General features: G+C 33.2%; 1 protein-coding gene across 1 annotated transcript; it reads right to left on the reverse strand.

Moving 5' to 3' along the window:
* Positions 1-1619: 1619 nt before the first annotated feature.
* LOC139431945 (piggyBac transposable element-derived protein 4-like) lies at positions 1620-6461 on the reverse strand. The gene is made up of 2 exons (XM_071200255.1): positions 5753-6461; positions 1620-5693 (listed from the first exon to the last, which is right to left on the reverse strand). Exon 2 carries the CDS (start codon positions 4040-4042, stop codon positions 2300-2302), a length of 1743 nt encoding a protein of 580 aa, XP_071056356.1. The 5' UTR covers positions 4043-5693; positions 5753-6461; the 3' UTR covers positions 1620-2299.
* Positions 6462-15759: the final 9298 nt, after the last annotated feature.

A 15759-nucleotide genomic window follows, 5' to 3' on the forward strand; every position in this document is an offset into this window, starting at 1 on the left:
GGTCGGTAATTTTTCTTAGTTTTTCTGAAAACTGCAGGCATTTTGATTGAACATACATCAACCTTCGGAGATCCAAAGCCAATATTGTATTGTCGTACAAAAATGTTTCTGAAAAAACACTGTTTAACTTATAAGGTTTCATCCATTCGGTCATTGTACATCTTCCATAATTTGACAATATTCAGCTCACATGGTAAGTATCGCCTAATAATTGTTTTATTACGTGCATGATGGGTCTCGCAGCAATTTAATCCCTCGATGAAATTCTTTATAGCTTGTCTTTTAGCAGCCGTTTTGTGTGATATTTGATCGCCTCCTCTGTTTTCTGCTGGTAAACTTCCGGTCTGGTGATATCTGCTAAGTATTCTTTCAAGTCGGTGTTTTCCAATACCTAGTATAGCCACAAATATTTTTTTGCACACAGGAATTGTCCCTTTGGAAGTTTTAATGTTGTACTTAACACTGATCGCCTTTGGTTTATTACGAACATTTTCTTTAATTTTGGTACCCGGCCTTTTCGGCTTACTTGTGACACAATGCTTCAATACAAACATATCTTGAAACAATTTGTTTTTCTTCTGGTAAAAACCCTCATTAAATTTCCTTATTTCAGTCATTCAGGTAGATGTTGCCGAGAATACCTACAAAAGTAAAAGAACTACTTTTCGAGGTTGCTAATCCCGAATTTGCAAAACAAACATACCTCTTTGTCTTGACTTTGTCACGCTTCCAATCTTGCCTATTTGCTATTCTCTTTCGCCCTTTGCCACGAGGACTTGGCTCAATGGTAATGTTGTTATCCATTTATTTTGTCACAGATAGTCAAAACTCCGTAACACGTTCGTTACCACGCTCTCGTTTAAACTAATCATACAGAAGCGAACAAAACTAACAGCTGCTTCAATGTCACGGCGATCACGTGACGTAATGCGAGAACTGGATAGGTTCAAACAAACGTCTGCTTTTGCATCTAACTACTTGGCGCAAATGTCTGCTTTTGCATTTAAAGTGGAATTTATTATCGCAATAACTCGCTTAAATGTATTGTTACGCTCCTGTGGGCCACCAAAATCGATTCCTCGCTAAACTTACAATACAGATCCGTGTCTAACTAATTTTTGAAGAAAATGTCGAATGTCTGCTTTTGCATTTATACGCCTCAAATGGTTATTTGATTTAAAATTGCAAATACTAAAATATGAAAGTTTCTCTAACATTGATTCAAAATTCCGAAATTTAATTTCTAGTAGTGTTTAAAATTCTTATTGGGATTTTTCCATTATTTAGTTTAACTATTGCTCCGGCTATGTAAACACCTTCGCATATGTATGTTTGTATGTAAGAGAAGGGCATGCAACGCATGCAGCACTTAGGCCCCAACGGGCCCCTTGAACTTCGCATAAACAATCAGTTCAAATTACGCTTTTATCAGTGGATTTACAATAAACATATTTCACAATTTCGCAACGAGCAGGAACAGTCGTAAACATTATATGATGACTCTAATTGAATCGGTGATTGTTGAAAGGATGCTAAGTCCAAAAATCAACGTTTTGAGTAAATTAAAAAAATATGTCCAGAAATCACTTATTTTAGTTCATTGATACATGTTATCAAAATTATGAAAGTAAATTGGTTAAGAGGCGTTTATCTTACAGATATAATGATGATTTCTGATTTTTGTATTTTTTCTCTTTTTTTTAAAGCAAGGACATAGTACTTTTCAACAATAAGTAAAATAAAATTAAGTAGTTATGACTGAAACGAATACACTTTATTGAACAAATAACACATACAAATGAACACATTAAAGTTATAATAATTTAATCATCTTCCACCTCGTTTTCTGTGGTTGGCCACTGCAAAATTTCCTCGTAAAATGCTCGAGCTTCATCATCTTCAGCGTTGACATATTTAACAACCTGTCTAATATTGTCAAGGTTTTTGCTGTTAATGGGTACGTTTCTAGCAGGATACGCCTTAGGTATGGAAGACATGCAAATTTTGCGATGTCCACACTGTCGTAAATCAAAAGTGTACTTCATAAAACCGTTAACCCTTTGGGTACTGAATTATTTAAAGAGTATCATACATCTGAAACGTATTTAATTTGTTGCTATCTGAAGTAGTATGATAATGCAATATTTTGTATGTAACAAATTGTTTATTTTAATTTAATACATAGTTTAAATAAGATATAAGTTTATAATAATTACAGAATAATAATGATAAATAAAACAAACAAAAATAATAACAAGTAGTTTTCAACTAACAACTAAATATATCAAAAAGAAAATTACTAATAATTTTGCAAAGTGTGATATTTTTCGAAACATGTTGGTAAATGCAGAGGTACTTGGCATTGTTTGCACTGCCAGGTAGTTTCACTTCTAATTTTGTTTTTATAACAAACTCGGCATCTTTTTATAGGGTGTTGTTTGGACTCTATTGATGGAATATTCTCTGGAAAGTGTGCCCAGGTTTTTGCCTGTAAACGGTATGGTGTATCACTATGCGAAGGACGACCACGGCAATTATAATTTGGCAGTGACACTTGCTCTAATAGTTCTTCTGCAATATTCAGCCGATATGATACAACGCCAGAGGTTTTTGTGCTGTTTATTTTAGAATATATGACTTGTGCATTATAAATAGCCATGTCTAATAGATAAAATGCCATTTTCTTATATCCCTTTACACACTTTCTCATAACAGGGAAGCACGCTAGCATTTGGTCATGTTTATCAACACCTCCCATGCCTTTATTATAATCAACAATGCATGAAGGTTTGATAATATTTTCAAAATTGCGATCCTTTAGTTTTCGCCTTTTGCCTGTATCTACCATTCTAACATTTGCATGTTTTGTGCTAAGCATATACACGTCTTTTCTGTCTTTCCATTTCAATGCCAATAAACCACGACAGGATAACATTCTATATTCCCCTTTCTTCAATTTGAATGAAGCAAGCTGTTTTGGCATATGCTTTCTGTTTTTTCGGACAGTTCCAACGACATTTGTATTTTGGTTTTGTAAAACAGAAAATAATTGTGGCGATGAATACCAATTGTCCATGTATAATGTGTAGCCTTTATTTAGAATTGGTTGCGCCACTTCCATGACTACACTCTCTGAAGCAGGTATATCAACACCCTGTACTTTATCTTTGCCTACGTATATTTTGAAACGCATGCAGTAGCCAGATGAAGATTCACAAAGTTTATATATTTTGATGCCAAATCGAGCTCGTTTTGATGGGTTGAATTGAATATAACTCAATCGTCCCTTGAACTTCATCAGAGATTCATCAATAGATACTTCATTATTAGGAGTATATAGATTAGAGAATGTATTATTGAGATAATCTACTAAATTTCTAATTTTTCTTATTCTATCATTTTTACTTATTATTTCATTATCTGTAAAATGCAGAAAACTTGAAATGTCAAAAAACCTATCCCGAGGCATTGTGTTTGCGAAAATTGGTGTATTTATAATATTTCGTTTAGACCAATACATATGTAACTTTGATTTCTTTACTTGGGACATCAAAATGCATAACGCAATATATGCTTTCATTTCATCAGAACTTACAGGAAACCATCTTTGATTCCTTTTCTTGGCAAAACCTTCTTTTTCTATTTTTTGTCTAGCATACCTATTTGTTTCTTCTGTTATAATATCCCAAAAACTTTGAGTGAGCACTTGGTGTAAGACATTCAATGGCGAAGGACTATCACTTACTCTTCGCAGGCAAATAGGATTGATTCCAGCAATATCGGAAAATTGTTTTATATTAGGTATATTTTCTGTTTCATTCCAAACCCATTCCTCCTGAAATGGTTGATCAGATGATTCACTATCACTACTCGATAAGAGTCTGTTGCGTCTTCGTCGTATGGGTTGTATGTCGCTATCACTATCATCTTCCAATTCGTTATTGTCTTCACTTTCCATTTCACTAATTGACGCATCTCTATCAAATTCTTCATTTTCTCGTTCATTATCACTTTCGAATAATGCAGTTTCAATATCTGACATTATGGAAGAGATAAAATATAACTAAATATCGTCAAACAATGTCAGTTTTTTACTCGCAAAGCAATAGCGTTAGGTGCTAGTGACAACTAACAAAAACAAAACCAAAAACATAAAACAATCATCACAAATTAGCGCACGGCAAACTCAAATCGTTTTTACAGCCGTATTGCGCATGCGCCGCGCGTTCCCCGGCACCCGTTTAGCTTGCGTTATTTGAAATGACGAGTCGGACTCGTCAAATGTTATTACGCCAAAATTTGCGCATGACGAGCGTGAGTCGTCAAATGTACCCAAAGGGTTAATAAAAGTATTAGTAGTTACTTTTCCAGGATGTTCCGAGGAGTATGTAAATTCATAAAACTGTGACGGCGTGAAAGATATTTTCTTATCTTTAGATACATTTTTGCCTCTACTGTCATCCGAAAGAGCTGTCTTTTTATACAAAGGAGGCCACCACTTACTGAAATTCAGTATATCATCAGTAAATGCCATCTTAAGTGTTACATTTTTCTTACTGTTAGCTATGATGCTGCAGTATTCCTTAGGCACGAATACTCTGTCAATTTTTTTAATTTTTCTTTTAAAAACTGCGAAGTCCCTATCGCAGGGGAGAAATGAATGCCCTCGAACTGGAAAACGATGAACAATTTTCTGAAACTTCCCCTTTTCTACTAGCGCAAGACACATTCTTATCATCGTATGGTTCCTGTTTTGCCCAGGGCAGCCATCGCTGTACAAATATAGATCAGTCACTTCCACAGGAACATTATGGGTTATCTAGTCATAAATAAATGAGCACACCTCGTTTGCGCCTTTTTTGGCGATTCCCTCGTGGTACATGTAAATCTGTGAGTTGTCATCTTTTAGATTATGAATGCAAAACGTGTTCACCCATAACTGTCTTAAATAAAATATTTCACCAACTGGAGTATGTGGGAGTGGCAAATTCTGCATAAAGTCGAATGCCAGATCTAAAATTGTTGGATTTGCTTTCGATTCATCTCCTGTATTCTTGAGAGCAGTAAAAAATTTCTTAGTTCTTCTTTTGTGAACAGTCAGTTCTCCTTTTGCAGCACGTTTCACATTTTTTGATAAATGTGGAGTTTTTATTTTCACGGAGAGCTCTTCGCATGTACAACATACATCGATTTGCGGACGACCAAATCGAAGTGCAAAATTTTCATTGAAAGTTTTTAAAAGAATTCGTATTTAACTTTAGTGTTAGGGAATTTATCTTTGAACAAACCAAACATTGTTTTAACATCAAGTCTAGCATCTAAGTATTGAATACTACGACCCGAATAATGCGTAGTTTTTGTTGGAAACGACTGAATGTGGTCGTGAATCTGTTTACATACTAATTTTGGAATGCAATGTGTTTTTGGATTCGTACCTCTTCTCAAATGCTTTTCGGCAGACTTTGACACGTTTATTGTTGTTTAATATAAAATATTCAAAACAAGCTAGTCGCAATGTAGTTTCGTGTTGCCTTTCTGTAACACGTGGTCTTCTTCGTTTAATAGATTTAAATTCGATCAACCGCTGCAAATGCAAGTCTTGTTTATTTTTGCTGCTTAAACCGTAAAATACAGCAACTATAGAGGTTCGTTCCGTAAAGTTTACTTTTTCCAAACAGCGTTTTATTTTGCAACTAAAAAGATCAATAAACATACAGACACTGTTACCTAACCAAGAAAAGTTAACACTTACCAGTTAGATGTTCGACAAATACTTTTTGCAAGAATTAACTTCCCACCGTAATTAGTGTATTCAGTTCCTTCTATATTAGCTTTCTTGATAATGTTTCTTTTGTCGGTTTTAGGGGTTTTAGATCTTTTCTTACCACTCATTATCCCAGCAACTTCTTGAACCTCCATTTTAACAGAAGTGGCGGCAACGCGGTAGGAAATAAGACATACGCACAACAGTGCAATCAGAATGGGAAAACATGAGTGAGTGCTGAATGGAACTAAGTCCGTGACTTAGTTCCATTCAACTTTCACTACAATCCAGTACGCGTATATTATTAGTACGTCCGTTAACGGGACTTGGTTCGTTTTAACACCAAATGATCGGGGTCACGATTTTGTATAGGAATCCACATCAAATATAATTTCATTGAACAATGGACTTAGTAACCTTTCAACAATCACCGATTCAATTGTGATGTAATTAATTTATTATTTGCGACAAAAAAAAAGAAAACTTTTTGTAATCAATTTTTCCTCCGTACTTAGCAAAAAACTCCGTACCCAAAATTTCATCAAAAATACTATAAAAACGGTTAACTAAAAATTTATGGGAAATCACATAATTTGCAATTTCCAATCGAAACTATTTTACCATTAATTTTTACTTTATCTCTTCTATCAATAAAATTAAAATCATTGCAACAATTAGAAAATGTTTACGCTGACTGTTGCTCCTGTATCTATTAATAATTTCATGTCTGCTCATTTTAATCCCACCAAACTGTCTTTTCTAGAATCGGCTGTTATTTTCCTAATCGTACTTGTCCAATACACATTAATTCCCAAAATATTGTTGCCAAAATTCTAATTGTTTAGAAAATCCGTTGTATTTTGATTTAACTTGGGTTTTTGCATAACTAACTGATATATTCGTTTTGTTTGTAATTAGAGTTAATTTAGTTAATTAGATTGTGACCCGATATTTGTATTTATATGCTCCACAGTCAAGAATATTTCTGTTTGTCAATTATACCAATTATTGTTGTTGACAATAAACATTGAATATTATCTTTGAAAAAGGCACAGTCTTAGTCTGAATTTTAAGGTATTATGTTTTTTGTTACATCGTTTGCAAAAACTCGGTTTACAATCGTTTGACCAATGATCGTCTTTTAAACAATTGATGCACAATTTTAACTTCTATAATCTGTCTGGTACATTCATACTAAGTATTTTAGGACATGCGAAGATAAAATGTGATTAATCGCAAATTAAACATTTTTTATCACTTGTTATATATGAATGTGCCTTTTTTGTGACTGATGCTTGTTGATTTGTACTAAAATTATTATTAGATTTATTGATTGTTCCTTGTGAAACATGAAGTCGTGCATCCATCGATTTGTATAGTTTGTTGTCAGTTGATTTCTAGGTACTCTATTAATTTGTCATATTTAATTGCATCTTCTTCGTCTAAGTTTCCTGACACTGCTTTAACTACAGAACCAATGAAATTTAGCGCGTCTTTTTTTTTCCTGATATTTGGGATCAGTTGCTGTTTTCCGAAGATTAGTTCACATAATAACTCTTTTAAATTTCTAAGAAACGTTTGAAATGAAGAATCATGATCTCCATCCTCTATTGTTTTTGTCATCTTTATCAATTCCATATAATTTACATTTATTTCATTAATTTGGGTTATTAAACCTTCGAGATTACAGCGAATTACTGTCGTCCAATGGCTTAGTTGGTTTTTAGCGGTTCCCAAGTCAAATGGTAATAGAGGTCCATCCAGTGGCGTTATTTTTACGTCGGTGCTGGTGGGCCGGCTGGATCTGGAACAATACCTCGTTTGAGTCTCCGAGTATGATATGTTTATATTCCTCGTCGAGTTTGAACATCGTGTGGAAGTGGTGTGTATCGTATTAGAATCCGAATTTTCTCCAATTTCATTAATTTACTCTTTGGTTATACCATGTCATTTGATTGATTTGATGGAACATCTGTGATTTTTATTTCCTTTTTCCCTATACCTTGTCCAAGTTTTGGAACGAGTTTATGGGAATGCAATAGTAAAACTATGATGATTCTCATTTGTTCAGTCTTGCATCTGTAGTTCTTGGAATTGATCACCAATGTTATTCGTGGTTGGTCAATCGTTATCCATTGATTGGGCAATTGGAGCTTCTTTCTCGGCTGGTCGGTTCGTTTTCGTAAAATTCCGTAATAAAGAACTTGAAAGTTCACCGCGAATGTCCGTTTATTGGATCGATTTCAGACGCAACACAGGATCACATGCGTTTGCCGTGTCCTACTGACTGCGCAATTTATGTTCTTCAATAAAACATTTAAGTTTTTTTAAAGATAACTTTTATTTTAAATTGAGCCGGTTGTTTATATATAAATTGCCCAATCCCTATCATTCCATCAAAATACTGTTTTCTGGCAGCATCGTAACAAGGTCTACCTACTGCAGCCATAAACATAACTTTCGTAGTGAATCTCTTACTTTTGCATATACGCCAGGGACAATCTTCATAAAGTGCGACGTAATATGAACGTGATTCCTTTGTTAAATAAAACCATTTTTCGTTTATATGAACGTAATTATAAAAATCTTCAAAATATCCATTCCCTTTGACCATTGATAAACAAAACTGTAAACGGGCCTGCTTATTTAATTCTGTTAGTATTGGTTTCACAGTAGACGATATTCTTTTTAGATTATGGCTTTCTGTAAGGTTACGAAACACTGTAGATTTTGGCACTTTTATAGCACAGGACAAACTGCGCAATATAGCTCGCCTGTTAAGCGGAACATATTTAATGTTTTTTAAATTTTCCGCGTAATCTTTACGTTTTCAACTACATTTCTTTTTATTTGAAGATACGTTGGCGGATATTTTTCCTGCATCGTATTGTTTTTTAGCTGTCTGCCAAATTCTTGAAGCAGTTAAACCAGTAATGTCAAATTTATTTACCACTTCGTTTATTGCTCCACGGCTCAAGTTATAACCATGCCACCTTTGGGCGTTATCCTGCAAGCAAAATAATCATTGAGCTAGAAGTAAATTAATTGTTATATTGGCAAAATAAAGTTGATTAATGAATTTCGAGTGGTCTATCAATACAATTGACATTGTCTTTATTGACAAGTAAGTTATCATTCAGAATGAATGCTGGATTTAAACGTTAATATTAATGGTAACATGTTCAAGTTATTACGAAGAATCTTAAAAGTTTTCTAATATTTTTCAATGACTAATGCGGTCTATCGTAATTAAAAGTGAGTGAAGGTCGTCTACCTTCGACTCTAACAAAAACATAATGATGAAGAAATAGGCTTAATTGCGGAGAAAGGTTACTAAAGAGAAAATTTGCTAATAAAGAATACTACAGGTAATCTGAGTGTTTGACCGCATAGATGTTAGCGTTGAGGTAACGTTACTAAAGGAAACGACTTTTAGCTCTTGCCAAAAACTATATTCGACTGCATTATACAAAATACAGTGAACAACTGACTCACTTCAGGTAAATTTTATCGTAAGTAAACCGGAGAATTATACAAAAAGTAATTCTTAGTCACTCCCGAACAAAGAGTCACTCCCATCTTTTACCACAACTACTAATAGTAAGGCCTGCCATGCACGTACAGGTGTACCGCAGAGTCAAACAGCAGAGGTTTACCTCAAGAGACGAGGAGCCTACACACGCAGCTGTCTGCCTCTGCCGTCAGTTGAATTCATGGCTTCCACAGGAGTAGACGCCGCGATCGCGGTTGTCGATTTTTTGAATGAAATTATGAATTTTGATTATACGTGATGATAACGATTGTCGAGAATTTAAGAGGGTTTCAAGGTTATCCATTGTGTAGGAAAGGAATCAGAGGCTTTTGACTTACCCTTTTATTGTATTCGTTTACGACTTGACAATGGCGATAGCGTCTGATTCTCGTGTACATTTTCTAGTAGTACCATTCTTCGGCTATCTATCCGTTCGAACATTTGGACCAATGTTCGAACGACTGAATCAATTGACATATCTCGATAAATAAAACCACGCTTCATCACTAAAAACGGTTCCGTCCAGTACGTCATAATTATTTAGGTTTTGATTGAACCAATGACAAAAAGTTACACGTCTGTCGTAATCAAGTGGTATTGCAGTCGATGCACTACAGTAACTTTGTAGGGATGCATTTGAAGTTGTTTTGGAACAACCTTGTGACAGCTGGCAACACTAGTCCTGTTAAAATTATAATATTATACCGATGGAATTAGGTTTTAATTTAAAAAAAAATAACAATCCTGTTTGGGTAAATCATCTTCTCATTGATTTGTTAGAACTGCTGTCCATTCGCTCACGAATATCTTCTACAACATCATCGGTGATTTTAGCTTTCCTACCACCAGGTTGTAATAAATGAAGTAGAGATGATGCAACTTTTAAATCAAAATTTTCCGTCATTTTGTTTTCTATTTGATAATCTACTTGATTTGGTTTACTTATTTGATTTTTATCTCTCTCTAAATTATTTTGTCTCTCTAATAATAAAACCCTACTTTCGCTAATAATGACATTAATTTCATTAATACAAGTTTTTATATCTAAATTAACATTAGGAGAATGTTCTGTTTCTAATTTCTTTAAAGTTTCCTCAAATTCGTCTAATTTTCTAAGTTTTTTAAGCACCAAATCGTAATTAGCACGCCCACTACTATTATCCTTAAAATTACCTACTTCTTGTAATAGTTCTATAAAATAATTACTTTCCGACATTAAATTATATTAACATATTATCAAACGTTGGATTCTACACGATCTAAACCATCGCGGCTTTGGATAATTTCACGTCTGACAGTAGAAATCAGGCATTTTTTACCTCGTAGATAGATACATCTCACCAGAATTATGAATATAAAGATTCCGACGACCACGGCTGCAACTTCCAACAGGTTGTATTTTCCTTCCAAATTTGACGATACACCTCCACTGTTGCCAGCTTGAGCGATAATTACTTCCTCCTTGGTGTTTGTTGAACCCATTTTTTCTCTTTTGACTGTTGATTACCCTCGATTGATGTCAATAAGTTTTATTGGTATAAACCAGTCAGGAGCACCTCCTCGAACACACCCATAATGATATTAATCCCAATATAGCCATGATGGTAACAATTGTTGATTACACTTTTTATTTTTTTTTTTTTAACTTTCACTGGTAAACGTCATCCAAAGATTCTTAAGAGGCAGGATCGCCATGTAATAAATGGTTCTTTTATATTTTTTGGTTGTCACAAGTTTAAGTGTTCGTTATAATAAAACTAATAACATTTTTCTAAAAAACTGTTTATTCTTTGATATGTTGTTATAGACTGCTCTATTCAATGTATCCAAAGTTATACATTCAGTTCTTTTCATAACGGATATGCATCGTCGACTGAGGACCTTCCGGTAGAAAGGGGCTAAGTACCAAAACTCACTATTAAGGTTATTAAAGAAATTAGCTTTGATTTTTAATATTTTTAAGATCAAAAATAGTAGGAACCACAAAAATTTGTTTAAACCGCCTTTATTACTTATATCGACATACAAACATTTCATATATAAAAATATATTATTGTGTTATTGTATATTTCAATCTAAAGATAGTAACTGCCTGTAAAATTGTTTATGATTTTCGTTTTGCAGATAACCGATCATAGATTTTAAACTTTCCCCCCCTTTTCCCGCCCGTCTAAAATGGCATTCTTAATATCTAAAATGGTTTTGTGTTTTTTTAGTACATTGAATCCTTTCCAGTTTTCTAATTCTGAATGGGTTTGCTCATTGTTTATAGAGTATATAGTTAGCTCATCCAATGCTTTTATTTGACTCCACGTTTTTAGTTGATAATATTCTCCAGAGGTGGCGCACTTTGTATTAAACTTCTTAAATATGACGTAGTAGCATATTATTTACAGATTGTGAAATAATGCCATCTATAAATCAATGCCGTAAAAACAGAACAAATTCGTTCGAGAGAGAAACGAATATTCAGAAAAGGATAGTATGTTTCTCCTACTGGCTAACCGACTATGATCACCTCGTGTGTGTTTAATAAAAATATTCTTAGAGCAATAACAATTAAAAATAGCCAAAAACGCTTGAAGAATGATTTGTGTATTATGGAAAAGATAAATACGAGAAAAAATATGTGTTTTATCAATGAAGAAATAAATAAATACTTTTTTTTTAAAGTTATTAATTTTTTCACCAGTAAAGTTTTAAAAATAATGTTACTTAAAATTTATTAAACTAGCAGAATAAAATGATAAAATAAATATCACACAGTTAAGGAGCCTTAACAAGTTAAAATGTAAATAGGGAAATTAGGGTATGGATTGGATGGATTTGATTTGTTGAAATAATACAATATGATGACTGTAACCATTCTCTATAAACAAAGCTGTAACTGAGAGAAAAAATTTATTATACATAAAAATAAAAAATATAAATAAAAAGTTAATAATACAATAAAAAAATTAATTATGAGACAATATATTCATTTTTTCTGATTTATTATTGGTTTGTTTGTTTAATAAATTAACTTTCTTACATTCTGAAAATAACTGTATTTTGACTAAAATATCCAGAAAAGACGCCAAGTGATTTTTGTAATTTACAAAGTGGTGGTCAAACTTTTTTTTTTGTTGGATATTAAAAATTTTTTTAACTAAACGTTTCCTGACGCATCTTTTATACAGATAATTGTGAATATATAATCTAAATTGAGTTAGCGATGTGAATGTAATACTTTTACAAATTTCTGACGGTACATTTAAGGACATATTGTTAATGTTGATTCTGTACATTTTATGAAACAAAAGAATTTCATCAGAATTACTAAGTTCGCCTTCTTTCAACAAAATTTCTCGGCACCAGTCACACTGAATTTCGTCAATGTGAACTTTTGCACAATAACCCGCAAAATATGCCAATGAACATCCTTCCAATGTACTGTGGATGCTAAATTCCTCACATGTTGAGGCTTCCTGCAAATCGTCCTCCGAATTATCTTCATCAGACTCTGAGATATCCATTGGAGATACCGACGAGTCTCTTGTTGCTACATATTCATTTGTAGATAAAAACACGGCTCGATCTTCTTCACAATTAGCTTGCACTTCCGATTTTAACAAACTATTTATAGAAATCTGCCTGATCGTAAGGCGAAGCATTTGCGCGGACGGATTTCTGGCATAACCCCCACGTTGTCGGATAATTGAAAAAAGATTTTCAATAATATCTTGATTTAATCGGGATGTTATTATAAATTGTTTCCCTTTGCGTTTTTCTTCATTATAAAGTTGTAAAACAGCCTGAACCGTTTGAATAACCCCGTCGAAACAGGGAGGTCTGGTAAACTTATTACTTTTCTTATCCTTTTTTTTTAATTGTGAAAATATGTTTATAGCTTCATATAAAACATTTAATACATCCTCCGAAGCATCGGAAAGTGCGCACTTGAAAGGATTTCTACTGTATCTACTACAACTATTGAGACAGTCAAACCATTTGTCCATAAACATAATGAAATCTGCAGTGTCAGTAGCTGTTGAACTTTTTAGCTCGCCTGTTGCTATTGATGTTTTTAATGCCGACGCAACGCTTTTGCTAAATATTTGGGCGGCCAGTTTTACCGATAATTTCTGAAATGGCGAAGGATATAAATGAGCGTTTGAGATTTTGAGTAAACATCTCGCCCCTGACTTTGACTTTTGATCAATATGATATAATCTTCTGATATCTTGAAAAGAAATTGTTTTATTTTTTAGTATATAATCGCCGGTTATCAAATTGTTTCGTATGCTTTTCAAAAGATGAGGGGCATCAATGAGTGCAAACACTTTTCGCGTATTTTTAAACATGAAATAAGGTTTTTTAGAAGTTACAGCTAATTTATTGTACATACTGCGATTATTCGAACCCTGATCACATACAACCGCCTTTACAATGAGTCCTAAATGTTCAACTGTTTCTAAAACTGCGAATACCAGTTCTTTCAATCTTACACTAGTTGTTGCACTTCCTGATAAAAAATATGCTATTGGAACTTTCCAATTGGTATATAGTCCTCTTGCCATAAATACCAGCGCTTCTTTACAAAACAATTTTGTTCGTCCCAAGGGTCCGAAATCTTCTATACCTTCTATAATGTCCAACTGTTTGGAATATTGAATATATTTTTTTACAGACATTTCATCAAATACAATTATACAACGCTTATCATCTTCTGACATTGTATTTACCTTAATTGCTAATTGTTTTAAATAAGGTTTATTAAACCCAGGTAGAAAAGGCGAGATTCCTATCCAACGTTTAATTGTTGATACAGACGGTAAAACTATTTTTTGTCTTAATAAATGTTTATACGCATTTGGTGCTTTATAATATAAACTAAGTGAAAATTGTTTTTCATTGTATGTCCAGTGGCCTTTTGTTTTATGCAGTAATTGCATTGCCGCAAATGTTCTATGTTGAGGGGAATGTTCTATGTTTGATAGTGTGGTGGTAGTTAATCTTTTTTTTTGTTTTGATATTGTTGACTTCGCATTTTTACATTTCAGTCTGAGTTTATCGTATTTTTCCTTTAATTTATTTAAAGCACAGGGTATCTGACTATGATGGGAGTTCGGTGACGGAAATTCTAGATACTCACTTGGAAACTTCTTTTGAGAAGGCGAACTATCTGATACTGGTGACGATTTAGAACTTTTATCAGGGGATAGAAAACGTACCTCGCCATGTTTAGAAGGCGCCAATTTAAGGTCACAAAAAGACATTTGTGTAAGTCTTTTCTGGTGTTTTAACCTTCAGGTGTTCTGGCGAAATATTTACACAGTCCTTCATAATCCGATATGGTTGCGGAACTGCTCCCCTTTGTAAACGATGAGAGTCAGTATACAATTCCGATTTAAAGTGCAAACTGCACACTACTTTTCTTCTACTATTCTTTATTTTCGATTTAAAATGAATTTTTGTACTAGAAAAATTCTAGAATTTTGCTTTTATAAATCTTTTAGTTGTTACCAGCGAGGCGACAGTGAAAATGAAACTGAAGCCGATTATTTCGAAAACAAAAGCCAATCGGAAAAAATGTTATTCTTTCATTTCGACTTAAAATCGGAAGATTTCAATTTGATACCCTACGTTTGAATGATCTGTATATAGCGTGCAGATTTAGAATTTAAAAAATAATGGTTACAAAAATTATATTTTATATATAATTTTATAATTTGATATGTTACTAACTCCTTCAATAAAATATTTTTTTTTCTTTTTGCAATTGTTCTAATTGATTGATAACACGATTAAGCTCGATTTGACTACTTTACATAAGTAAATGAATGTCCATTAAAACAACTTTAAAAATTATAACTTACCGCAATTCTTCACCCATTATCGATTCTTCTTTCATCGTTATTTTTTTCAGTTGGAAAATGATGAAATTTGAGTTCTGGATTTTTTGCTTTGCTGGTGGCACAATTTATATATACACATCTATTTCCAGACATTTTATTGTTTATTTATTACTTATGTTTGTTGGGAATATAACAAACAATGGAATCTATTCAGTGCTATAGAATAATATATAAAATAAACATTATATTAAATTTTCGAAGACTATTAAAGAGACAAAAAAGTTTGAATGAAAGTTTTAGAATACTTACATCTATCCACCTGAACTTTTCTTGAAGGTAGGGCGCACTTAGAAAACAAACACTCGTATTAAAGAATAGTTTATTACGCAAGACATAATTATTGAACGGCAATTGATACGGGGTCCGAACAAAGAATGCATCTTTTCGGAAATCGACAGCGGTTCGAGCGTCGAGGGGCCTTAAATAAACAAATAGCAGGTACAAATGTATACGCTCATTCTCTCTAAACATAAACAGAATCAGTGTGTACAGTTTCATCATGAAAAATATCAAATGTGTAAATTAAAACGCATAATTGCTAACAATATACATAAACAATCTTTATA

Source organism: Onthophagus taurus, chromosome 11 (assembly GCF_036711975.1).
Source record: "Onthophagus taurus isolate NC chromosome 11, IU_Otau_3.0, whole genome shotgun sequence".
Lineage (NCBI taxonomy): Eukaryota > Metazoa > Arthropoda > Insecta > Coleoptera > Scarabaeidae > Onthophagus > Onthophagus taurus.

What these genes read in the sequence shown, in the direction of transcription:
- LOC139431945 (XM_071200255.1), bottom strand. Translation starts at nt 4,042, where the DNA reads ATGTCAGATATTGAAACTGCATTATTCGAAAGTGATAATGAACGAGAA.